Source organism: Emydura macquarii, unplaced genomic scaffold (assembly GCF_026122565.2).
Source record: "Emydura macquarii macquarii isolate MOO-44397 ecotype Brisbane River unplaced genomic scaffold, CSIRO-AGI_Emac_v2 contig_691, whole genome shotgun sequence".
Taxonomy (NCBI): Eukaryota; Metazoa; Chordata; order Testudines; family Chelidae; genus Emydura; species Emydura macquarii.
In genome coordinates, this window is record NW_027130828.1 from 2,863,705 (window position 1) to 2,888,892 (window position 25,188).

Genomic DNA, 25,188 nt, shown 5'->3' on the forward strand with positions numbered 1-25,188 from the left:
TATAGTCTTACCTGCTTTTTTATACCTTTCAACCATTAAAAAAGGCCATAGGTTTGTGAAACGTATTTCTTTCTCCACGTTATCTGCCAAAATTTTAAATTAATCTAACAAATACTTTTTCTTTGTTTCTAGTGGACAACACTACCCAGTATCTGCCTCAGAAATAGGTTGACCATGGCCACACTACTTTCAAATGCCTGGCTTGCCCTCTCCGCAAAATGGGACAGACAGCATTGGTTGCATAAAAGCAGGATCTGTTTCCTTTTCAATGTTCACTGAAGTCAAATAGAGTTTCAGCAACAAAATTAAGCAGTTTGTATAAATTTTAATGTTCAGTGACAATTTTTAGCTTCAACTAACAATTATTTATTTCTCGCTAATGAAAATATCTAGACCCTGTTATACAAACTGGATTTTTCACCCATATATTTAGGAGTCAGGAGGCAGATGTGTATCATATTTAGAGTTCACTCTAAGCAGATGCTGTATTTGATATGCAATTTTCTAATCAATTTAAATACAGTCAACCTACCTGCACTGTGAAATTAATGCTAAATGTAACTGCAGCTGTTACCAAGTAGTTTCCACAAGTGGTTTTATTACTGGTTAGATTTTACAAATTCTGATATTCAAACAGACTTTCACCTTAAAATTCTAAAACAACAAAGCAACCAATGAAGGGCATAGGACTATTCAAAGTAACAAACTCTTGTAACATTTTTGCCCTCATTATAAATATACAGAGAGAAAAAGAGAGAAATGGACATGTAATCCAAAGTACGTAGATAAAACAGTATATAAGGCACATGGCAGTCTTTGAAAATTACAGAAGCTTTAGCCAACTTAAATTAATTGCTGTTTCCCTTGCTCAGTCCACAAAACTGTACAGTTACACAAATGTTGTGTTGCAGATTGATCTTCCAAGTTATTCTTCAATCCATACTCTGTAATACCAGAACAATACATTTCCTTCTGTTTTTAGGAGAGATCTAAGTGTGGTTAGTCCGTTGTTCAAAGCCTCTATTAAAATACTCTTGGAATTCAACTAAGAATAATTTCTTTTTTAAAGAAATTATTGAGAAAGAGTCATCAGAAAAGATTTGTGAGAGTTGTCTGTGAAGGACTTCGAGATTCGTGAACCTCAAGGCTTCCGGGCACTGATGTCAAGACAGATGTCACAGTAGGCATGGTAGGGTTAGTCAAGTCTGTTAAGGTAGTGGGAGTGCTGGATGGACTCATGGAGGCATTGGATATTTCTGAGGCAGGTCCTGATGGGGTTCCTGCTTGGAGTGTGGAATCTGAAGTCTTATCCACCCCTGTGTTTTCTTGACGTAAGAGGTTCCGTCTGAATTTGGCTCGGGCATTTTGAAACCAAACCTGAAATAATGTAATATAATAGGGTAGCATTTAAAAAGCCGCATTTAAACAAACAGACAAAAAACCAAACAAACATAAAATACAAATTCAACAGAGCCTCAATTAGGTGAAATTCTTGTAGTGACTGCATATAGCTGGAACAGCTCACTTTGCTACTGAAACGCCACAGGTTGTGCTTGGTTGTGTGAAGTGTTCTTGCCTTAGCATGTAAACCATTTCTCTTTACCTTTCCCACATTGCTCTAAATAAACAAACCGTGCAGTGGGATATGAGAGAACTGGGGATGGAGGAGAGGAATCTTGCCCTCCAGGCAATGGAGAAAACAGTCTTAGGGCTTCAGTAGCCACAGTGGTTCATGCACCTACTCCCAGCTCCTGAAAAGTATTTCTCAGGATGGGAGCGGAACTGACCAGTCCATATATATAATCTCAGATACACCAGCCCCAGCCATATTTTGGTCCATCCCTCCTCCCACCATGCACTGTGAAGGACATAGATCCTCTGCAAGGCATCTCCCCACACAGCTGTCGTTAGGAACCCGCGACAGCTCCAAGGGGTGCAGAACTGTCTCCTCCCTCTAAAAGATTTGCCACTCCCTCTCCATAAAGCCTTCTCTCTCCTCCGCCCCCGAAAAGTGCTTTGGCTCCACTCCCCAACCCAGCTTCTCTGTAAAATCTTTTGTCATACTTGTTATGAAGGTATAAAAAATAATGTGTATTGTACGAAAAACATAATTTTAGAAGCAACAATATCAATGTGCAAAGAGTATATTTATCCGTATGTAGCTAGAACTATATTTATCTCCTGTACTGTCTAGCTATTATCTCTCTGCCTATAACTGAGAGACAAAAGCTGCAAGTTCATCTTCTGAGGCTAAATTGCCAAGGCTTCTCACCCAAGGTGATGGTGCCCGTCCCATGCCTATAGGATTAGTTTTAAAATAAAATACTCTGCTAGTTTATCTCAAATTAAATATAAGTAAAAATATATTAAACCCTAAGAATATTTCTATCAAATCCAGGTACAGAGTCATATATCTATTAAATTTCAAAATGGCATTAAAATTCCTGTGCTCACGCCAATGCAGGCTGATACCGACCTTTTAATGCCAGACACTCAAACATTACTGGGATAATGTCTCCCCTGGCTCTGATTTTATAAGGTGAAGCCCCACTATTTAGGTATCACAGGGTCTCGAGTCATTGTGTTGTATTTCTTGCTTTCATTAAGCTCACACCGACTTATTTCAATGGGATCAGTATCAGTCCCGGTCAGTATAGGTGCAAGGGGCCTTATCATTCTTTCTGCAGCAAATCCCACAGAAGGAAGATAGAGCCATCCACACAGAAGTCTTATACATCCCCCTCAACTCCCTAACAGCATGGCCCTGCCGCAACTGGGGCAGCCCTGGGAAACCCTTTTGCATGGGATCCCCACCACAGACAGGAGGAGAGTAAGGTGTAAAGATAATACAGCTCTGGGATGATGCTTTCATCACCCATGAAATGATGGCTGCCCACTCCTCTCCCAGCCAGTCTGTTTCCCACTTATGGAGCCCCAGAACCAAACACCCTCTGTGGGGCCCAGGGAAAATGGGTATGTTATTGCAGACCCTCCTTTCTGCAGGGAGAGAGGGGGAGACCCATGTGAAGAGGAGTTCAGGTATGACTGGGACCAAGGAGTGGTGTTAAGGACAGACAGGCAGCTTGAACGTGAAGAAATTCCCTTTATCCTCATGTGCAACTCCTACTAATGTCTTCCAGAGTGGTACATATTGACCAAGGATAGTATATGTCCACGCATGTCCTTGCTTGTGCAGTTTAGTGTTTTTAACAATTTATGTTGGCATTCCACTTGTTTAAAGGACACTGTCAAGTAGTTTAGGCCCCATGCATAGGTTTGGTATATTAAAATCAGGAAAAAAACTTTCCCCGAAATTAAAATTAGCACCAACTTTTTTAGGGCTCTTTAAAAATGTCAGATGTACTATTATTTAGTTGTTAAGTGTCAGTGATGTATTCAGTACTGGGCAAAAACTATGAGAAGTAGGTTTTGGCTTAAACCTTCACCTGCAGTGTCTGCCATTCCCGGGCCCTGATTCTGCAATCAGATTCATGTAGGCAGAGCTGCAGGGCGCTGCAAAGAGTACAAGGGTCTGTCTGCGTGGTTCCAGCTGAAGGACCAGGAACCATGTGTGCAAAGAACAAAAGTGAAACAGATTAGTCTATTCTGACCATTCAAGCAGAGAGTATGTAAAAAACAACCACCATAAACGATGAAAAGTAAATTGGGAATTTTTAAATTTGTAATTTTTTCATTTTAAATAATATAAATTATTTGTAGTACAAGTTTGGGAATTTTTATTTTTAAATATATATAATCTGGCAGTGTCCCTTTAACAGTAGGAAAAAAAGTAATAAAAAGTTTAAAGAATTTCCCATTGTTGTCAAGGCTGAATAACACAACCATTTTATAATTAAAATATAATAAAATAGCCAAAGTCACCATTCCACTAGTTCCGATCATGTGCACGTCACTCCCTGACCTCATCCTGATATTTGTGAGAAACATACTTGCACATAGGGAAGAGGGCCAAGGCCCCACACGCTAGCAAAATTTCAGTTTCCAAACATGAAACCATTTCCTGGTTAAAACAAATTTTAAAATTTCCCAAGACACTAGAACTATTTTGATCTACCACCCTACTGCTAAAGCACAATGGATTCTTAACTGCGATGTTGCTAAAAAAAAAAAACCACGATAGTGTCTCTAAATGTCTAATTTTGCATATAAGTTAGTGATTTGGAAAAGAGAGAAGGTCAAGCCTCTTAGTTTGTATGTTTCCTTCCATCTCCCAAAGTCATTAAACACTTGGAATCAAATCCTATCTTCGGCTGCTCATGCAGCTACCCGATGTGAATGCTACCAATAGGAGCTGCATACACAGAAAGATTTTAACCCTTAAGAGTGAATTTTCCCTTTAATATGACTCATTCCTATTAGCATTATGGGTAAAATATACCCTAAAATCTTATAAGAGCTGTCTAAAACCAGGGATAATTCCTAACTCACTCCCTCTCCAGAGTATTGCAGGGTTAAATGCTTAATGTTTGTAATGTGCTTTAGAGATGCACAATGACGAATATTAATATTATTACTTAAAAAGCTTCTAGATAATGACTATACTGAGATTCTGAAAAATATTTAACCTTGTGTCAAAAAAGAATAGCACAAAACAGCTGCCACAAACACACTGCATATGATTCTATGGTGTATACTTAAGAGGTGAAATATTTTCAGCCAACATTTATACTCAAGGGAATTGAGAGAACCAAAACTATTGTTTGTCTGAGCTGTCAGTAATGTGGGCCTGATTCTCTACTGCCTTGCACCTTGTGTCATTATTTACACCTCTGCAGCTAGGATGGAAAAGGCTACCAAATCAGAATACTCCACTCATGCTGGGGGTAGTGTCTTAAGCCCACTTTGCAGACTCAGGCCTTGTATCTGTAACAGTGCTATATTAACACAAGGAAACAATAACACAACTGCACATAACTGACAGAACAGTTCCAGATAGGCTCATCTCACACCAATTAGATAATTAGGAATCTGGTCTTCAGTATTTAGGAATAAATAAAATCAGAATGGTGTGGGAAATATTTATTGTCTTTTTGTTCAAATGCATCATAAAAGAGCTGAATTACATGAACCAAATCTACCACTGAAAACTAGAACCAGCTATAAGCTCAACCCCTAAGAATACCATATTTGAGTTAATGGTGTTGAATAAGTATGGGTGGACAAGTAGGCAGGATTGCCCAATGGTTAGGCCATTAGGCTAGGGTTTGGGAAACCTACGTTTTAAGTCCCTGCTTTCCACAGGTTTCCTTGGACAAGTCACTTAGCCTCTCGGGGTCTGTCTGCACAGCAGATGCGCGCAAGCCACCCCCCTCGGGGAGACAGACTTGTACTAGCGGCTCTCGTGTTAGCATACTAAAAATAACAGTGTAGATGTTGCAGCTCTATCAGAGAGTCAGACTAGCTACCCAAGCTCGGACCCAAGGGGTAGGGTGAGCTTGAGTTTGCATGGCTAGCCCAAGTCTCCACCAGTACAGAAACATCCACACGAGTATTTTTAGCATGCTTGCGTGAGCCCTGGTACCACAAGTCTCACTCCCAGCTGCAGTGTAGACGTGTCTCAGTTCCCCATCTGTACAGCACTGTCCTATCTCACAGGGGTGCTGTGGTGATAAATGCACTGAAGATTGTAAGGTGCTCAGATACTAGGGCAATGAGAGCCAGTTAAGTACCGTAGATAGATCTACTTTCTGCTTATAACATCTCCTTTATTGTAATTGCTGTGTGTATGAAAGGCTTGTTTTTAAACAAATTGTTTGGGACAATCTCATTAGTTCATACTGTTAACTGGGGGATCCACTGAGGATTGCTGAACTTTGCTAATTAGTGAGTAAGGGGAAAGACACAATAAATATCAAGGATGCTGCATCACACCAGGAACCTTGTTCGCTCCTTGAACACGTTCCATTTTGATTATTTATACCTTATACAGTAGCAAATGGACCACAGTATATTTTGTAAACATAATGACGTCTCAGTGACAGGAGATCTTATTACAGCACCATGCGGGGAAATATTTTCTGAGAATTAGGGTAAGACTATCCAGGTTTGTTTGTCGAAATGATCGTGTTTGCTAGATCACTGAAGAAGGAATTAGCAAAATATAACTATATAAACTTTTCTGCACCACTTTCTTTGTAATATAATCTCGGCAGTGTGTTAAAGAGATCCTGAATAATTGAGGGCAAAATCCTGTTCTGACTTGTGGGGGTGCAGCATAAAATAGGGGGGATGCTGCAACAAGTTTCCTGCTGCTCCTTTGAAGAGCATACACTTGAACCTACTGGGGAGGGAGGAGACAGCTGGACATATCTCTACCCAGTAGACTACATCTCCCTGAGGCTGTAGTGGAATGAGCCAGCACATTTGCCTGCCCTCCTCTAGCACTTTTTGGTCTCTAGGAAGGATCTTACCCTGCTACTTGCAGGGAAGAAAGAATCCTTTTCTATCTTCACTCCCCCCTCTTCTGCACTATGCAACACAGGGCAAAATCTAGGCCTTAAAAAGGGAACATTTTGTGACATTTATCATTATTTCCTCCCAAGAGCTCCCTTTCCTCAGACCACCTGCAGAAAGCAATAGATGCAAAGAGCTGTGGGTGTTTTCCCTCTCTTCTTTGCTGGGGAACGAACTTAAAGGAAAGTTGTTGAATCCCAATCAACTCGCTCACAATGAACTGGTCACTTTAATTTCCCATGGAAGTTATCTTATTACATAGTGCATGTTCTCACTGGCTGACATGCATCAGGTATGGGAATGAACTTATAGATCAAAAGGTTAAAATATAAATAAAAACAAACAGAAACAGTGGAAATTTACGGAAATAGGTTTAACAAAATTCTGATTTAGATACTTCTGGGAAATAGTCTGTGCATTGCCAAACTGCATCAGGGGAGGCACATACTACTCCCTCATTTAGGGAGTAGTATGTACATGTTCCCCTGCCCACTACTGCTGGTCATGGATGGTTGATGACTCACTACATACTGAGCCAAGCTCAAAGTCAGGTCTTCCAAGTGTGACATCACAGACCCTGAAGAATCTGGCCAAATATTCCACTCGTCCATCAGCATACCCACCCCTAATATGTGCTAGCTACATGGGACTGATGTCCATACAGTAAGTGGACTATGGCCAACTCCTGGTACACTGGAGACTACACTGAGTACACTTAGGAAGCTCACCAGTTTTGTTACAAGCACCACAAGGCTTAGAGACAGCCGCTTCTCTGTTCATTAACTGCATGCAAGGCAGTTTCTATTAAAAATTATATATAAGGGAAAAGAAAGATGTTGACTGTGAGAACATTGTCTTTGGCCAAATCAACGTAGACATAAACTTCCAGAAAAGAAGGCTAGTTTACAGACACGCCTGGCAGTAATATGGGAAATGTTTGGAATTTAATACAACTGGAACATGTCCATGTATGTCTGGGAGTCCATGTGTCTTCAATAAGGAAGATAGATGAATTCTGATGTTACGTGGCTTAGCTCAGTAGTGTTAGTGAATGGCTTTGAGTTCAATAAAAAAACATGGACTGAATATCAAACTTTTCAGTTTAAAAGAATTAATAAGCGGCGCTGTGCCAAGAGCCAACAAGCATGAAGAGACTTCCACAGCAAGGAGCCACCTTGCAATTCCTGTAAGTGAACTTTCGAGTTTGAAAATCATCTCCATGGCCACAGAGGTCCAGCTTGCTTCCAGTGCAAATTGGGCACAGAGGCTCTAAGACTCTGATCTATGCAAGCCAAACGGAAAGTGTTTTCATGGCCCAAATTAATTTCCATCACACAGATTGGTAGGGTGGATAGGGCATTTCCATCACAGGCAGGAGAGACCATAAGTATGGCTGTACTAGGCAAAGTATCACTCTAAGTCACTTTCTGGAACCACTACTCCATCGCTTCCCGTGGTCCTATAGGTCCAGTCCTCTACTCCTTATTGTCCACCTCCCACCATGCTACTGGCAAAGCAAACCAGAAATGCCATTGTGGAGTGAGATAACTGGTGCTCCAATAAGACAAGTGTGCTCATGAAGAAGTTGAGTGGAATAGCAGGAACTGGCCAGGATGAAAAGAAGGGAAAGGATTCAGCACCCAAAAATTTCAGTGGTTAAATGTTTAAGATGGGGTAAAAGAATAGAGCAAGGGCAGAGAACCAGTGACAGAGAGCTGGGTGAAGTGGTGCCAGACACAGAGTCAGAGGGTTGGAGAGGGAGAACTGAGGTGTAAGAGGAAAGGAAGGAATGGGAAGAACAGCAGGGAAACTGAAGGGCAGAGCATGCGTAGAGAAAAGAAGGGAGAGGGATGCAACAGGATTGGGATCAGAGAGCAGACAGATGGTGAGGGAGACAGACCCTAGTGGCATATGAGACTCATGTTGCTTCATGCGCTATGGGAAGGCACTCAGATAGCCCTGTGATGGGTGATGTACAAGGAATAGAGTGGAAATTATTAAAGTGCACCAAAATGTGGAGAAAAAGAAGAAGAGACATAAGGAAAAATCAAGGAAAAGAGGAGTCAGAGAAACAGGAAGAAAACAAGAGAGGAAATGGCAGGCAAAGGAAGATGGAAACATGCAGGAAAGTCTTTCTTCTTGTCAGGCACATATGAGAGGAGCTGCTGCAAGATGGCAGTTCAGGCATTAATAAGTGCAGGGAATAGAAGGGTGGGTATCGGTCCCACCACCCGGAGGTAGGGCCATAAAACCACCTGAATATCAAACCGCAGACAAGATACGTAAGAGAAGGAGTCACAGTAATTTTGTCATTACAGTTGTTTCCAGTGGAACCTCAGGTAACCTCCGCCCCTTTTTCTCTCTATCCATCTATCACCACCAGATCTAAGCTTACTCCAGCGAACTTATCTTTTCTCTGAGCATTGCTTTCTCCACCCATCCCCCATTTCACTGTGAGCTTGCTAAGGTGCTAGTGCGTGCCCATAGTTCCCTGCCAGGATTTTGTCACCGCACTCCATCTGGTATCTAGAAAGCCTCCAACCCATTTCCCCACAAACCCCACTCAGGCTCTTGTTTACACTATTTTAATAGGAGAGTCTAGAGCTCCTGCATTCTCAAATTTACCTCTGGCTTAAAAGTCATTGTGGATGAGAGCCCATTAAATCCAGCTTGTTGTAGCACAGAGTATAGACTAAGATGGAGCTGAAGGATCCACCATTCCCATCTTTTACTTCCCATACAAATTCAGAGGTAACAAGTGTCCTTGGGCCAAGAAAAATCTGACATGCAAGAAAAAGTGTCTTTAAAAATCCCTTCACCCCTCAGTTCTAAATTACCAATCTGTGAATGAGAAATTAATGTTTTAATCTTTGAAAAATCAATCTATTATTCACTTCAGCTATGAAAGCCGAGATGTGCGGTCTGTCCTAACTGACAAAATAGATCAATGTTTCTGTTTAATTTCTTATGCAATTATCCATTCATAGTAACTCCTATAGTGTTATTTACCTAGAAAAGGAATATGGCCGGTAAAATCATTCATCTTTCCTTAAAATAATACTGCTGGAAAAATGCATGGCAGATACAACTAACTGTTTGATAAAAATAATCAAGACATCTAATTTACACAAATGTGCTCTAAAAATTAGAACCCAAAATATAGTCCTCTGCTAGGCTGAAAAGAAACGGCTTTTCTTGTACTCTCTAGGATTACTTTATGCATCACAGAGGGTATTAGCAATATGCGGCGGTATTATCCACAGTGTTTTAACTGAGGAATGTCAAACTTGAAATTGATATTTTATTTACTGCTACAGACAGAAGCCTTTGCTCTTCTTACCTGAAGAACTCTTTTGGTCAGGCCAGTTTTCTGAGCTAGCTGTTTCAAGTCCTTGGCATCAGGATTGTGGTTAATAGCAAAATAAGACTTCATTGTCCGCAACTGGTGGTGTTTGAATGATGTCCTCATGCGCTTTGTTTTTTGATTACTGGGGTATTGCTGGTCTCTATCCAGGTGGTCACCATCATTTTCATTGCAACTTAAAGCTAAAGACAACAAGAGGGAAATGGTGTGTAAATCCATCACTCTGTGACCAACACTGTTTGCAGGTCATCTGAGTGCATCAATTAAAAGCATACCACGGCATGTATTGTACTGATAGAAACCCTACTTGCCTTCCCCTCCATTCCTGCATCCTTCTATTCTTCCCTTTTATTAACTAGTCTGCAAGAATCCTCACCTGCATCTTTACTGCTTTTAAAATGTCAGGTCTCTTTCCTTTTTTCTCTTCTCCATCTCCACACATCCATTCCATGACTTTCTGCCTGTAGGACAGTAGCTGTCCTCAACTCTGTAAAGTGTTTTAATGCACTTTGTATCACCATGAATTGAATTATACCGTACACAGAAAGCTGCTAAATAGAGTCCACTTAAATTTTGATGGAACAGACTAGTTAAAATTATAATTATTTCCTCCATCAAACTAAACCCTGTGGAATACAAGAGAGACCATTAAATAAAACACTATTAAAGGAGTAAACTTTGTGTGTACCAGACAGAAAATTACAACTATAATTTGACTAGTTAAAGAAATAAACCTGTTAAAATATGTCGGTAGTGTGCCAAATCAAAAATATACATTTAAAAAACTGTTCTCCATATATTTATATTTCATTAAAAACAAAATCTCTTTAAAAATAGTGGTTCAAACAATAAATTTTCCATGTATCCATTTGAGATAATTTAACATGGCTGCCTGATAGATCTGAAAAAATTAGTAACAAGTCTTGCAAAGAATGTTTAGAAGCAAAGGAACATTACAATAATTATCAAATAGGACTAAAAGTTGCACGCCAAGCAAAATATTCTCATAAACCAAAGGTATTATTTTTATTTGATACATGCAAACAGTACACCACAAAAATCCTCTTAAAATAACACTAAGGATCAAGACTAAACCAACAAGAAAATTCAGTGATATGTCTGGAAATCTGTTCTGGCATTTTATCATTAATTCACCCCTCTGTACTACGGTATCCGCAACCCCCTTTTTAAATTTTTTTTAAAAGTTTTATGTTAAAAAGGGGGAAAATCCCTATAATCTTCATTTTATACTCTCCCTTGATAATTATTCATCCACTCTACCAAAATGGCTCCAAAAAATGAATAAACATGTATCTTGGGAGCTATAAAATGTGAATTATTGATCCAGCTGTCCAAACATATACACACAAGTTTTTTAAATTGTCCATCATTACTGATCCAATACAATGTAATGCAATGTATCTGATAGGTATGGTCTTATTACAAATACAGATTATTTATCCAATTGGAGCTGTTTAGCTCCATAGAATAAATATGAACTTTCAAAGTCAGGAGTTGAAACGAATTTAATAAAATATTCAGAATATGCATGTGTGTCTTTTGTACCAATAACAATAAAAGTATGCAAACATTATAGAAAGCAGCTAGCCGGCATGTACAATGGTTGCTTTGCAAACTTCAGCATTTCAGAGACATTTTAAAGGCCAGGACACATTATACAGTAAGGCCTGAAAAATTTCAGTTTGAAAAACAAAGACGTGTGTCTCATAGACATGTAAAAAGCATCCGAAACATCAAAACTTCGATGTTTTTTAGACTCCTATAATTTAAAAACATAGCCAAAAATATTTAAACCAAATGTGGTTAAAAATATATTTAAAAATCTTTTCCAGGCTAACCTCATGCCAAGTTTCAGCAGTGAGGGGCATTTTTTCTGCTGAGTTTTAAACTTGGTTTTCTTAAGGAAACACTGAAGGCACCTGAATTTGAGGGGAAAAGGAGACACAAAGAGGACAGCAGAATGCTGCATTTATTAAGTTGAATGGAACACAGCAGAATCTTCTTCTGGCTTGGTTGCCAAAAATGGAGTCACCCTACGTACTTCAGTCTTCCTCATAGTTACGTTGCTTCATCAGATAATGCTGAGATTAACTAAAACTATATTGCTCAGGGAAATTAGCGCTATGAAACTGTAAGATAATACATTATTTATTATTGTTGTTGTTTAAAGAAATTCACTCAAAGAATTGTTGAAATTCATTCGGAGAAATTAGAGATGGAAAAGACCCATGAACATTATCCTAAATCTTTCCTAATTCTCCCAGAGGTGATAAGTCAGTGATTGATGATGAAAAATATCAAATTCTTTCCTGAAGAACCAAAACCTGTTTTCAGTTCCTTGCATATGGGCAGTGCACTTTCCAACAGAGCAAATCCCAGGATTGCAGACAGCAGTGAGGTTGAGAACCCTGTTTTTAACATGTTTTGTAAAAAGCTGTGCATGTTTGTGGTCCAGTATAAATAATAGCAATTCTAAGTCCTCTCAAACAAAATCCCAGTTTGCATTTAAGCCCCAGTTAGACACTGAATCATTTGCTCTTTGAAAATATCCCATGTATGACTTATTTCTTATCATTTATTTCTCTACTCCACCCCCTATCCACCCAGTCCCCAAAATCAACTGTCTCCTTTTAAAAAAAGAAATGGCACAGCAGAATTTAAAAGTGCCTGGGGGTGGTTGCTGCTCCCTCTTGCTCTGCCAGATGGATGGATACCCTCGGCAATGCCTATCCTGACATCATAAACATTCTGGTTAGTGCCAATAGCTATTCATAGTGGGGTGTGGTACTTAGGAGTCCATCTTTAACTCAGTCTGTTGTATTAGGCCAAAGATTATATGTGACTCTCCCAGAATCTGGAGTCCCTCCAAAGGAATGAGCAAAAGGGAGAGGAGAGAGTCTCCTACAGAATACCTCAGTGCAAAGACATAATCCTGTAGATGCTTTCCATGCACCCTCTCTCCTTTTTTAGACACTTCTCCTGTTCCTTGTGTGCCATTCCTGTGTATCTCATAGAGGATCTGCTAGTCTATCCAAATTCCAGGTTTCCTCTCAGCTGCAGGCTGAGGGATTCCGGCCATGAGACAAGTTCAGAAATGGAATTCAGTGAAATGCCAATCAAATGGGAAAGCCTTAAATGAATGAGACTAGTGCTTGGTTCCCACTTTGGGGATCAAAGAAATCCAGTGCCCCCTCTAGATGGGCAGAGTCCCTATTTTAACCCCCAGAATGCACATTGAGCCCAACCTAGCCACGGTGCCCTCCCTCCCAGAGCCTCCTCTACTCACCGAACCACATTCATGCTAACATTGTGTCCCCCTCCCTATGAATTTCTGGCTGGCCACTCTGAGTATCCCCTCATTAAAAACACTGTACAAACACCAGCTCAGGCAGTATCACCAGCTATTTGAGCCTACACTCTAAGCCAAAAACATTGGGATTTGGTGCTAAGGAACAGAATGTACTCCACATACTAATGCAACAAACTGCCTGGTAAAAGGATGGCAGGGAACAAAGAAAGAATGCATTGTTATTATTATAAACTACATTTGAAGAAGAAACACAGAAAGATCTTTCTAATGCCACCCTGACCCTTGGATCCCACCAGCTTGGGGTTCAAAGCCAACCTTGCACTAATGTTCAACGTGTTGCTGAGTGCAAGGGGCGGAAGCACTTCCTTTGGGGAAATTTCCTGGTTTACTTTAGCCGATAATGTCTGGTATGTTAAATCACCAGAAGGAGAAAGCAAACCAGATCTTAGTGTTAAGGGAAGGATGAAAAAGAGATACATGGTGGAGACATCAGCTCTCCACTCTCAGTGGCTCAGTGACCTGCACCTTTTTCCACCTGAAAGAACAGGAAGGGAGAGCAGCACTGTTTGTTGTCTGGGATAGGCCTGTGGAAGTGTTTTGTATCCTTGTGGAGGGGTACAAAGGAGATGAGAATCCTCTATTGACTCCTACCTCCATGGAGAGGGTTGGATCTCTCTCCTACCCTTGAGAGGGAAGAGGCACCTGGACAAGAGGGTGGGGGGCTCTTGGGTCCCTAATAACAACTGAAACAAAAAGTGGGGTTTGGATCCCACTCCGGCCCTTGGGAGGAGGAATCTGTGGCCCCTGGAATAAGGAGTGTGTCCCCCTCCCCAGGTCTGTGAGCACTGAGTGGGGGACACCACATCTGTGAGGTTTCACAGTTCAGGGTGCCAAAGCTTCCTCCTCAGCCCTGAAATCTCAAGAAGAGCTTTCGTGAACCCAGGAGACAGGGGCTGTGTTGGGGGTGGGGGGTCACATAGTGTAGAGGGGGAGTAACTGTCAGGATGTGCAGGGGGGCGAACTATTACCGCCTCCCTTTTCTCCCCACCCACCCTCCCTCCCAGACAGAGCAAGCTCAGGACTCTGTCCAGGTCACATTCCGTCACAGGAGCACTCAGGGAACCAGCCCCAGGCCTCCTCCCTGCACGCCAGAAGCCGGGCTGGGAACAAACCCGCGGCAGACGCAGGGCAGGGCAGGGCAGGGCAGGGACCTTATCCCTCCCTCTAGCCGGAACCGAAGCAGGGACCTCGCGCCCCCTCGGTGCAGCCCCCAGTGAATTGCAACCCGCGTGACTCCTCTAGGGGGAGAGAGACGCTCAACTTCGGAGGAGCAGCCGGACTGGCTGGGAGCAGAGCGGGAGGAGCAGAGGGGCCAGGCCTGAGACGGGGGGAGAGGAGAGAACAAAGAGTCCCTTCTGCGGAGCAGAGGGGCCCGGCCTGCAAGCGGAGGGGGTGAAGGATGCGGGGCGGAGCAGGGACCCCTCGTGTCCCTGGGTGAAGGGGTGCCCCGCAGCCGGGAAGAGGGGATTGAGCCCCGGGGGGGCTCGGCCGCAGGAGCAGGCTCAGGAGGGTTTTTTCTTCTCGATTAAGCCAATTGAAAGCAGCTAAATTGCTGCTGCGAGCGCTCAGCGGTGCCCTGCGCTCGGCGATTAACCCGGCCAGCCCGCCCCCCGTCAAGCGCCGCCCGCCCGCCCAGGGCCAGCCGGGCCCACGGGCGGGAGGCGAAGCAGCCGCTGCAGCGTCTTCGGGCTCCGTCGGGTCCTTCCCAGCGCTGACCCACCCCCTCGATCCCTCCCGGCCCGGGCCCGGGCCCAGCTCTGCGCAAATGCAGCCCCGCCTCGCCTGCCCCCCACCCCCAGGCCCGGCCCGGCCCGCAGGACTGGAGGGAACCGCCCCCCCCCCCCCCGTGAAGTCTGGTTCGCCCCCGGGCCTCTCCCACCAGGGCTCCTGGGGAAAGCGGCGCAACGCAGCGGGAGCCGGGCGCGCAAGCCGCGCGCAGTTGCTGTGCGGGAAGCGCGCAGCGGCTCCCGGGGCCCGCAGTCGCTGTGGGTCCCGGGGGGGATCCTCGGCCGCAGCTGGAGCCTCCCGCGGGAGCGGCCCGCCTTCGGACTCGCGCCCCACACGCTGGCTGCCCGGTAGCTGTGGGTCCGGCCGGCTTTCTCCGGCCCGGGCGCAACGAACGAAACACTTTAAAAATCCCGAGCCAGGCCCGGACTCGGAGCCCCGCGGCCGGGGCGCGGGTGATTTTTCCCACGACCCGCCTGGAAAAGCCGGTCCCGGCGAGCGGCTCGTGGGGCCCTTTGCGCGGCGCGGAGAACTCGCCCTTCCCCGTCACTGCATCCGCTGTCTGCGCGGGGGCGCAAAGCGGGGGGAGGGGTGGGGACAAAGGAGAGCGCCCCGAAACCTCGGCCCGGCACGTGCCGTGCGCGCAAGGGTTCGTTGTTCTGCCGGGGAAACTTCGGACTGAGGCCGGGGAGAGGCGAGGCCGGAGACGCTCCGAAGGGCCCGGGCCGCGCCGCGGATGGAGGGGGGGGACAGGGGGGGCAAAGCCTTTTTCGTGGCTGTCGGGAGTCAGCAAAGCCCCGAGACTCGCCGGACTGAGTCTGGCCGTGTCTGGTCGGCGGAGGAGGGAAACGAACGGACCCCGGCGCTGCCGAAGTCCAGCCACAGCAAACCCCGGGACTGTCGTTACCGCCTGAACTTTCAGAGCGGCCCCGGGTTTCCCGTTGTCCATGGCTAACAACACCAACAGAAAAGGGGGGGACTTTTCCCGAATGCCCCCCCCCCTCTCAGGAACAGCAGCCGGACTCCCTTTGTCTCCTCTAAGCTGAGGTTCAGTCTGCGCTGTTTAACACCCACCCCCCCCCCCATTGACAGACCTTGTGTCCTCCAGCTAGTGAAAATCTTTCTCCCTGGGAGTCGTTGCTCTTCGCAAAGATTACGTGCATCAGTCTGGGGGGCCCGGGTATGCACGGCCCATCTATCATTTCTGGGGCTGTTTGGTGTCTTCACGTTCAAGGGAGACTAGATATGAATGAATAAAATATCCCAGGCTGCGGGAGGTTCGAAGTCCAATTCACACGAGGAGTATTTTATTCAGAAATCTTTACAGGTGCTCCTGTGATCAGCACGCTTCCAGCCATTGATTTACTGACCTAAAAAAGCCCATCAAACTCCATTCCAACAAGTGAACGAAAAAATGATGATCACAGGAGCCACTCTTAAAAAAAGAAAGGAAAAAGAAAGAAAGAAAATCTTTTTGAAGTTTCGGCTTCCTTCTAAGCTATTTTCCACTTGTCAAGCTCTATCCACATCTAAAATCCGTCAACCATTCCACCCCACTGCAAACTGGGTCTTGTTTGAGTGGAAAAAAAGAGCCAATCCAAATTATGCTACAGATGAAATAACCGCGATTTACTAAATAATTCTAAAATCCGGGCAGGTTTATGTGTCTCCTCCCCAAATTGTGCGTGTGGATTTATTTTAAAAGAATACAATGTATATACACAAACACCAATTAGCAACGAAAAGAGAAGGGATGGCAAATATTGTTCATTTCTAGTGCATCTCTCAGAGTGGAAAGCACTTACACACGCACACACATACTTCAACGCGGTTTTCTTTTCAAACTTATCAAGTCGTACACTTTGCAACCCGTTACTGTTTTATTTTAAATCAAAGAACAAAATGGTTAGATTTTCAGAACGTACTTCCTCTGTAGTCACTTCAGTTAAGAGATTATTATTTTAAACATAAAAAGGTTTAGCAAAAGAAAATAAAGCCTTCCCAGAGAAGATTGTTTAACCTGCAATTTCACAGTCAGTGCAGAAATAAAAATAAAATAAAAACCGGAGGAGTAATTATTTTGAAAAGGAATAAAAAATAATTGCAAATAAACTTGGTGAGTTTAAGAAGCCAGGGAACTATAATGCTTTCTCAGGCTGCGCACCTATCCAGGACAGATGCTGATGGTTTGGTTTACTGGTCCTTTGAATCTGAACATCTGCCCTGCATAGGGAGACAGCGGAAGGAGAATTTAAGCTAACACCTCCTCAAAGGATACAATTTGAAATGTGAAACGTGTGTTTTCTGTATATTCTAAAGCTCGGAGTGAATCTGAGGAAAACGCCATATACACCTTTGAAAACACAGAAGGGCTTTTCCTTCCCAAACATCTCCAATGGCGCTCCCACTGACTTGTGTACATTTCCAAATTACACAGCAATCGATTAAACGAATTCCAGGTGGCAAATGTTTCCTGAAACCTGCTTTCCAGCTAGTTAAAGTTGCATCTTTCCTCCTCGTCATTTTTAAGGCAAACAAGTCATTTTTGCATCCCCATCCCCATTGTTCCCATCCCAGTTGTGCGCAAAACAGGCGCAGCCTCAGCAGCATCCTCTGTTCCCCATCCCCCCGACTTTCAAAGAGCGCGCAGTCTAGGGCTGGCAGACCGCTAGCAGATGAGATTTTCACAAAGCTACACCCTGCGCTGCAGTTTCTCTTGATTTATTTTTTTCTATTTTTCTAATATTGAGTAGTAGGACGTAAAGCGCTGCCCAGAGCAGTATACTGCAGAGATTTATGAAAGAGGGAGAGTTTGCACCAGACAGCAGCAAACTGTGCCCTGAGGCCCCCTTCTCCCCCCAAAAGTTCAAGGCAAAACTGCATCCCCCCCAGGTCATGTATGAACGTCAGAGCAGCCAGAATCACAGCCTGCCAAGCCGGGCTGAAGGGTTCAAGGAGCTGCGAAAAAGGGGCAGAACCACTGGAAAAACCAGGCAGATGCTGACTCTTCTTCAGTGTCTCCCTCTACTTCATAAATATTTGCTGGACACCCGAGCTCAAGAGCTTACAGAGACATTTGTGTGCACAACAAAGCTCGTTCCCAACACCTCTGATGGAAACACTTCTCACTGAACTGGAACCCGAATCTTAACGCTGCACAACCCCTTTTCTATCTCATCGTGGATACACAAAAACAGGAAGATACAATAAGTCGAACATGTTACAAACGATACAGTACAGGAAATAAGGACTTTTCTTTGGTAGGATAGGCAGCTAATTGGAATTCCTGTGCCTGCAAAATTACAACACCGAGGTGAAGGAAAACAGCCTGGGATAGTCGCTACTGAAATATAAAGAACTGGAGAGCCATGGTTTTTGCAAAGACACAAGCTTGTCCCTGGACCCAGGTCCGATCCTGCCACCCCTGGTCCTTGCCGCTGCTGGCAGATTTGGAGGAGGGGAGTTGTAATCTGAGGCTAGTGCAGGGTTAGAATTGTGACTTTTTAGTTCTCTGAATCTTCTCTAATTCACAGTTGATGAACAAAACTCCAGGCAAACTTGTCACCAGGCAAACAGTCCAGGGCCTGCCTGCCAACACCTGCTTTCTAAAGACAATTTCGAAGAGCACCAGACTGCACCATGCATGTGCCTGAACATAAAAACTCTGCACCCACACACCAGAGTTCCAGCACAGCCCCATCTTCCTTCCAACTCAGCTCCCAGTGAAATCACCACGTTGTTTTTTTGTTTTTGTTTTTTAACCCTCCTCTTTGCCAAAGTCTTTGGTGCAAGAGCTCAGGAGTGGCAGAATAATTCACCCAACAGCAGCCCTTAAAAACTAACTACTAAAGGAAATTCACAGCTCTCTTGAAGTGCTAATTTACAATCTCTGGTTTCCAGATTTTATTTCAAGTTACACTCTCCCCTTCTTTCCCCCCTCCTTAACCAGATGACCTCGCTTCAAAACATTTTATTTCCAACTGAAGTGAAAAATGCTAACATATCAGCTTCTGTAATTGCAGTGTGACAGCACTTGATCTCAATAATTATGCTGCAGCTAAACTATTATTAACAGTTTAAGCTAAAATAAAGGGAAATCCCCCCTTGAAGGGAACAGAAACAAACCAGCGGCATTATTCTTGGCGGGGGGGGAGGGGAGTCTCTTACCTGCATTGTAGGCTGCCAAATCTGCCCCTGGCCCTGGGCTCTTCCTTTTCCTGGGTCTTCCCTTCTGGACAGTCCCCACGCCGTTGTAATAAGGCAGTCCCAAAGTATTGGCAGAGCCTGCTCCCAGTGCTGGGCCCTTCCCAGCGGCTACATCCGAGTGATTGAAATGCACCTGGTACTCCCCCTGGATGAGAGTCTCGAAGTGGAGCCGGCAGTACACCAGATTGTCCTTCATGCCAAAGTGGTCGCCGGTGGTCAGCATCTTGTTGCAAGTGGTGCACGTGAAGCAGTTTAAGTGATATACCAAATCCCTGGCCCTCATGACCATCTCGGAAGCGGAGATCCCCAGGTGACACCTCGCACACCTCTGCACCGAAAACCTCCTGCAAAACAGACCCGCGCCAGGAGACAGATGAGAACCGCAGGCCCCTGCTCAGCCCGACCGACCGCCCGGCAACTCGCAGGTCAAAGCTGCCCCGGCCCGGCCCGGCCCAGGCCAGGCTTCGTGCGGAGAGCGGCGCTCGGGCTGGCTGGGCTCCGGGCGCCGAGCACGGGCCGGGAACGCGGCGGTGAAGTTTGCAAAGTGCCTCGGTCCTCCCGGGCCTCCGGCTCTGAGCGCGGCGAAGCCCGCGGCCAGCCACGGCTCTGCCGGCCCGGTCCGCGGGGAGACCCCCCGGTACGTGCAGGGCAGCCCCGCAGCTGTGTTAAAGCCAGCCCACCCTGCCCCACGTCTGCAGACAAAATACAGCGACATCCCCCCCCCCGCGGCCGTGGGGCTGCCGGGAACGGGGCTGCCGGGACCGCCCGGGGAGCCGGGCAGGGAACTCGGCATGGCCCGGCCCGGCAGAACAAACCCGGCTACGTCCCGGTCCCGCCAGCCCGGAGCGCGGGGCTGCGGCTCCCCTGGCCCAGGCCGGCGCCGGCCGAGTCCCGCTGGAGCGCACGATTCAGCACCGGGCGGGCGGTTCTTTCGGCACCAGTTGCTGCGGGGAAAAGCGGAGCTGCCCTTCCCCCCCTCGCTTCGCTTCGCTTCGCTTCGCTTCAGAGCGGGCCGGACACCGGCGGCGGGGCACGTGCTGGGAGCCGGCCCGGCCCGCAGCTTGGCGGAGTGGGGCTGGAGCCCGGAGACAGGCCCATCCCCCCATGTCCTGCCTACCTCATTGCCCCCCCTCGACCGAGAGGCGTAGGGCGCCCCCATCCTGCCCCACAGGGAGGGTCTGCCCCGGGCCCCCTTCGCAGCTGGCAGTGGGGTGGGGTCTGCTCCGGGGGGGGGGGCGGTGTTTACCTGTAGTAATCCTCTTTGCAGTAGATGCTGCCATCCTTACTGAAGCAGGTGAGCTCGGACTCCAGGTTGAGTTTACACTCGCAGCACTTCAGGCAGCGCATGTGCCACTGCTTGTCCACGGCCAGGAGGTAGTAGCGGTCGGAGATCTTCCCCCCGCAGCCGGCGCACAGGGCGGCCCGGTCACTGCTGATGGAAGGCATGGTCTGCCGGGGCGAAACAGTTCCCGTTAGAGACAGAGGGAGAAACCTCCTGCGCCACTGCCAGCCCCCTCCCCGGGCCCAGCCACCATCGGGGCTGGGCTTCTCCTCTCCCACTCCCGGGGGCTTAGCAGAGACCAGAGAAAAGGGAGCTCCCGGGAGTCCAGCCCCTGCTATCCTGACCTGCTTCTCCTACCCTGGGACAGTGAAGTTTCCTTAAGATTTCCAATATCTGCCCCTATCCCAAGCAAAGGGAGGTGGGTGTTGGGAGAGGGGATGAGAAGGACATATTACAGGGCCAGGGGGAAGGCCATCCGGGTTAAATCTAAGAAATGGTATACATGAACTGGATCGGCCAGTCCCAGAGCAAACAGAAAAGATGCTGCCGTGCAAACAAATATATATATAGAGAGAGAGAATGGAGACACGGAGAGTGGCTGTATAGTTAAGGCTGTGTGTGTGTATTAAAATCCGGGTGAATTACAGAGTTATAGAAAGAGCTCTCTGTAAATTGATTCCACACAAAACGTCTCCAGGTCTATTCCAGACCAAAGAACTAAACAGACGAGTCAATAAAATGGTAGAGGAGATGAACATTACTACATTCAAAGCCTGGAATGCTGGATAAAGAATACTAAATAGTCTGCAATGTACAATCAAGAAAACAGGGAAAAATCCGCATCCGAGCACTTTAGATTATACTGGGATAAAGTTGGAAGCATTAAACTAAATGTAACCCCTTTGTAATTTAATAGTTTAGTGTCAGATCACAATCCAATCGAAACTTCCTTTTAAAAAAAATCTAATCAACCTCCATTAAAATGAGAGAAAATAATCGTGGAGACCATTTAAACCGAAAGGAAAAACATCCTTATTTGTTTTATCCTGGATCTTAAAATAATATTCAAGTGGAAATATTCAAATGCGAAGCACTATTTATAGACCTTGCAACTGGCCTTTGTACATTTCCCTCTTCGTTTGCTATTAACATGGCACCTAAAACCCTCTTCTTAATTACTTATTGAGGAAAGAAATAACAGATCTGACGGATACAATTTTTTTACCCACTCCAGCACCTTAAACTGGTGCGCAACGCAAAAAGAAAGAAGACAGCTAAAAGAGGAACAAGAGACTAGAGAGATAATGAAGGAAATGTTTCAAAATATACTAGAACAATCCAGTAGTCCTCCTACACTTATACAAGCCACATACATTCTTTGCAAATAGCCCAAATGCCTCTATTTCACTGAATCCACTCCCAGAATTTAGATGTAAATGAAAATAGAGCAATGTTATTCGTATGCTGTCCACACAGCTCCACTGATCATTTATTTCTTTAGAGTTAACAGAACCCTGATTAGCGATCGTTTCATAAGCAAAAGCAGTGTCCTGTAAAGCCATTTAAGTAAAACACGATGTTTCTGCTTTGTCTTTCCAGTGACATGAATATTTGGGGACCCAAGAACGGTGATTAAGAAGTTAATAGTATAAGCCACGGTTTATTTTATTTATATATATATATATATACACACACACACACACACACACACACATACACACGGTGGCTCAGATGTATAAATGTCATAACAATTATGCCAAGAGAGATCAGTTGTGTGATTCAAACACTATTTACCTGCGGGGAAAAAAGAAATCAAACTTTTCAAAAGAAAACTAAAAATGTTTAGAAAATAACCCGGGTTATAACCTGCTAGGTATGGAAGCTGTCTTTACAGCCGTTATTTCAGCATTCAACATACTATTTGCTAGTTATTTTCTACACAATACTGACAAAAATAACACACATGGAGAAAGTTAAAACCAAATTCGGAAGGGTTTCTTCGTGCACATGGCAGCGACACTCTATAGGAAGAGGCGTGTTTGACCTAAATACGGATCTTTTTGCCTAGCAAAAGTTCTCATTCCTATTTAATAAAAGAGTGGGAGACATACAGATGTTGAAAGAATAAAATACAGCTGAAAATCTCTTCGTCTGATTTTAAGTTAAAGTCATTTAGAAGGAATACCTTATTTTATTTAGCAGCGTTTATTCTACTGCATAAACGTAAGAACACAAAATATTATAAATCACCAGATACAAAATGAGTCTTAGAAAAATATTTTAGAAAGGAAAATGTGCGTCTTCGTTCGTGCCACCGAAATTCGTTTTCTGGCTTTGCTGCCCTGCAGCGAGCACAGGGTCTATTGCTATTACGAACTGGCAGCAGTAGCAGTAATAACGGATTACAATTTTGCAACTAGAAGTGCAGTAGTGGCCGCCTCGGTGTATCCATCCCATCTGGAAAAAATAGAGAGAGAGAGAGAGAGAGCGCTCCTTCGGTGTTTGTTTTCCTTTGCAGACAGGATGCTTTCTCCTCTCCCTGAATCTGGCTACACCGAAACGGTAACTACATGCACCAGCATGTCGCCCTCTTTCCAAAAACTTTCGGAGAAGGCCAGACAGGCTGTGGGAAGGGAAGGAGCAGGAATTCCTGGACTCTTCCATTGACTGCCGCTGCTTTTCTCCTGTGCTCGCCGGGGCAGCGCCTTTCATCCCGTCCGTCCCTTACCAGCCCCGTTACTATCCGCAGCTAGGATCAGAGCCATGCACAGCCCCGGACCTCAGGTCCGTTTTCGGTGCGTCTGTGCGGATCGCTCTGAGTACTGACTCTCCGTAGTTAGCATGTGTGCACACGTCCCCCCGTTTGTTATCTTTAGGGGGAAGCACTCTTATTATTGTAGGGCTCGTTATTTATTTTTGGGGTGGGGGGGGGTCCGAGGAGGTATGTCGCCCGCTCTCTCGCCTCCTACCGTTTCGGTCTCTCCCCTGTCTATAGCCGAGCTGATGGCTGGCGCTTCGCTCTTGGCTCGCCGGTCCATCTCGTCGATGACCCCGTGCATCTCCGGGCCGGACAGGCTGTGGAACAGCATCGCTTTGGAGGCGGAGGAGGCGGCCCCACGTTGCGGCTGCAGCTGACAGTTGTCGGGGTCCCTGCAGGAGCCCAGCACTTGCATTAACCGGAGCCCGCCCCCATGCATCTAGCACGGCCGCCCCGTCTCTCTCTCCTCGGGCTCCGGACTCGCCGCCCGGCCGAGCTCTCCGGCGCGCAGCGCAGGCTCGGGTCGGCGGGGGCAGGGAGCGGAGGGGTGACGGTGCTGCAGGCGTCTGGGCTCGGATGGATCTGGTCCGTCGCCTGGCCCCGTCACATCCCTCTAGGAGGCTTCTTCGGGGCAGGGCGCATTGCCCTCGCCCGGGCGGTCCCGGGCGCTCGGCGCGGGCCGGGCTGGCGCAGGGCTGGGCGGCTCTGGGGGTGGGAGTTTAGCACCCACACATCAAACCATCGTCGGTGCAAAGCAAACGAGGAAACGCCGGCAACCCCGGCATGGCCCCGTGCGAAGGCCGCGGGGGTGACAAGCGGGCCGGGGCGAGCCGCAGCCGGGAGGAGCAGGAGCAGGAGCAGGAGCAGGAGCAGGCAGCTGCGGCGGGCGCGGGGCCGGGGCCGGGGCCGATGCCGACGCCGTGCACTGGCGGTCTAGAGGGCTAGCAGCGGGCGCAGCTCAGGGGCAAAGTTTGCTCCTGTCCCCGCTCCTCCCCCAGCCCCTGGATTTCATTGGGAGGGGGAAGCGTGGGGGGGGGTGAAGAGTGGGATGGCCACCGGCTGGGATGGACACTCTGCAGCCCCCGTCCCCCCAGAGCACCCTGGACCCTGCACCCCAGCAGCTGCCGTGGCGCCCCGCTGCTGCCAGGGACGTGGGTTTGTGGCTGCGCCGCCTGAGTGATGGGGGGCGGGGGGGGCGGAGGGGAGGAGCTGCTGCCGCTCGGCGCAACCCCTTAAAGTGCGAGAGAAGCTCCCGCAGTCCCAGCCCGGCGCAAGCCTCCGCGCCTTTTCTACAGCCCCGCTGACATCACGTCCTGGCCAGCCCCCATTGGCTGCCCCGGCTCCCGGCCCTGGAAGCATGTGCTCGTGCTGGAGAGGCGCTGAGTGGAGACGGGAGAGGGATGGTACTGGGCGGGGATGGGCAGCTGGAGTTTTCACGCCACTCAGGCTTTGCTGCTATTTTTTCCCCCCACTTTTGCAAAAAAGAAAAAAATGATGCTTCCCCTGCCCCAGCCCCAGCCCCATCTCTCTATGTCACTGACATCTGATCACGCAGGGATCCTGCTCTCTGCGGCAGACCTTGTGCCCCCTTGCCTCGTGCAGCCAGAAGAGAGAGTGCTTGGAGCAGAGAAACAGCAGCAACTCAAACTCAAATCAGCCTTGGTAAGAATATTCGCATTAACTAACTGGTAACACTAAATGATTTGCATGTTACACTGGCAGCAGTAGGCAGGATATAGGGGAGTGAACTGGCTGTAAGGCAAGGGAATCAGCAGGCCAACAAACATTTTACACTCAGTGATCATCTGATCTGAAACATTTACATTTTATTGAATGCAACCAAAATCATTCACCCACCCTGTTTCTGAAACATATTCATAGCTAGAATATTGTCATTGGTGCCATTAAACTTCATGGAGTCTTTCACAAACTGATCCTTCTCACTTCTCTTATTTCTAAGTTAACTTTAAGAACACTAGGCCAGAAAA

General features: G+C 46.4%; 1 protein-coding gene across 2 annotated transcripts; it reads right to left on the bottom strand.

Moving 5' to 3' along the window:
- Positions 1-578: 578 nt before the first annotated feature.
- On the bottom strand, positions 579-24,392 carry LHX2 (LIM homeobox 2). Of its 2 annotated transcripts, XM_067541717.1 has the most exons (6): positions 23,412-24,392; positions 20,407-20,609; positions 19,122-19,504; positions 9,815-10,020; positions 3,447-3,550; positions 1,092-1,377 (listed from the first exon to the last, which is right to left on the bottom strand). In XM_067541717.1, the coding sequence occupies exons 1-6, from the start codon at positions 23,637-23,639 to the stop codon at positions 1,236-1,238; spliced, it is 1,266 nt and encodes a 421-aa protein (XP_067397818.1). In that variant the 5' UTR covers positions 23,640-24,392; the 3' UTR covers positions 1,092-1,235. The 2 variants fall into 2 exon arrangements, with proteins under 2 accessions (XP_067397817.1, XP_067397818.1); XM_067541716.1 differs by lacking the exon at positions 3,447-3,550 and having other exon boundaries at positions 579-1,377.
- Positions 24,393-25,188: the final 796 nt, after the last annotated feature.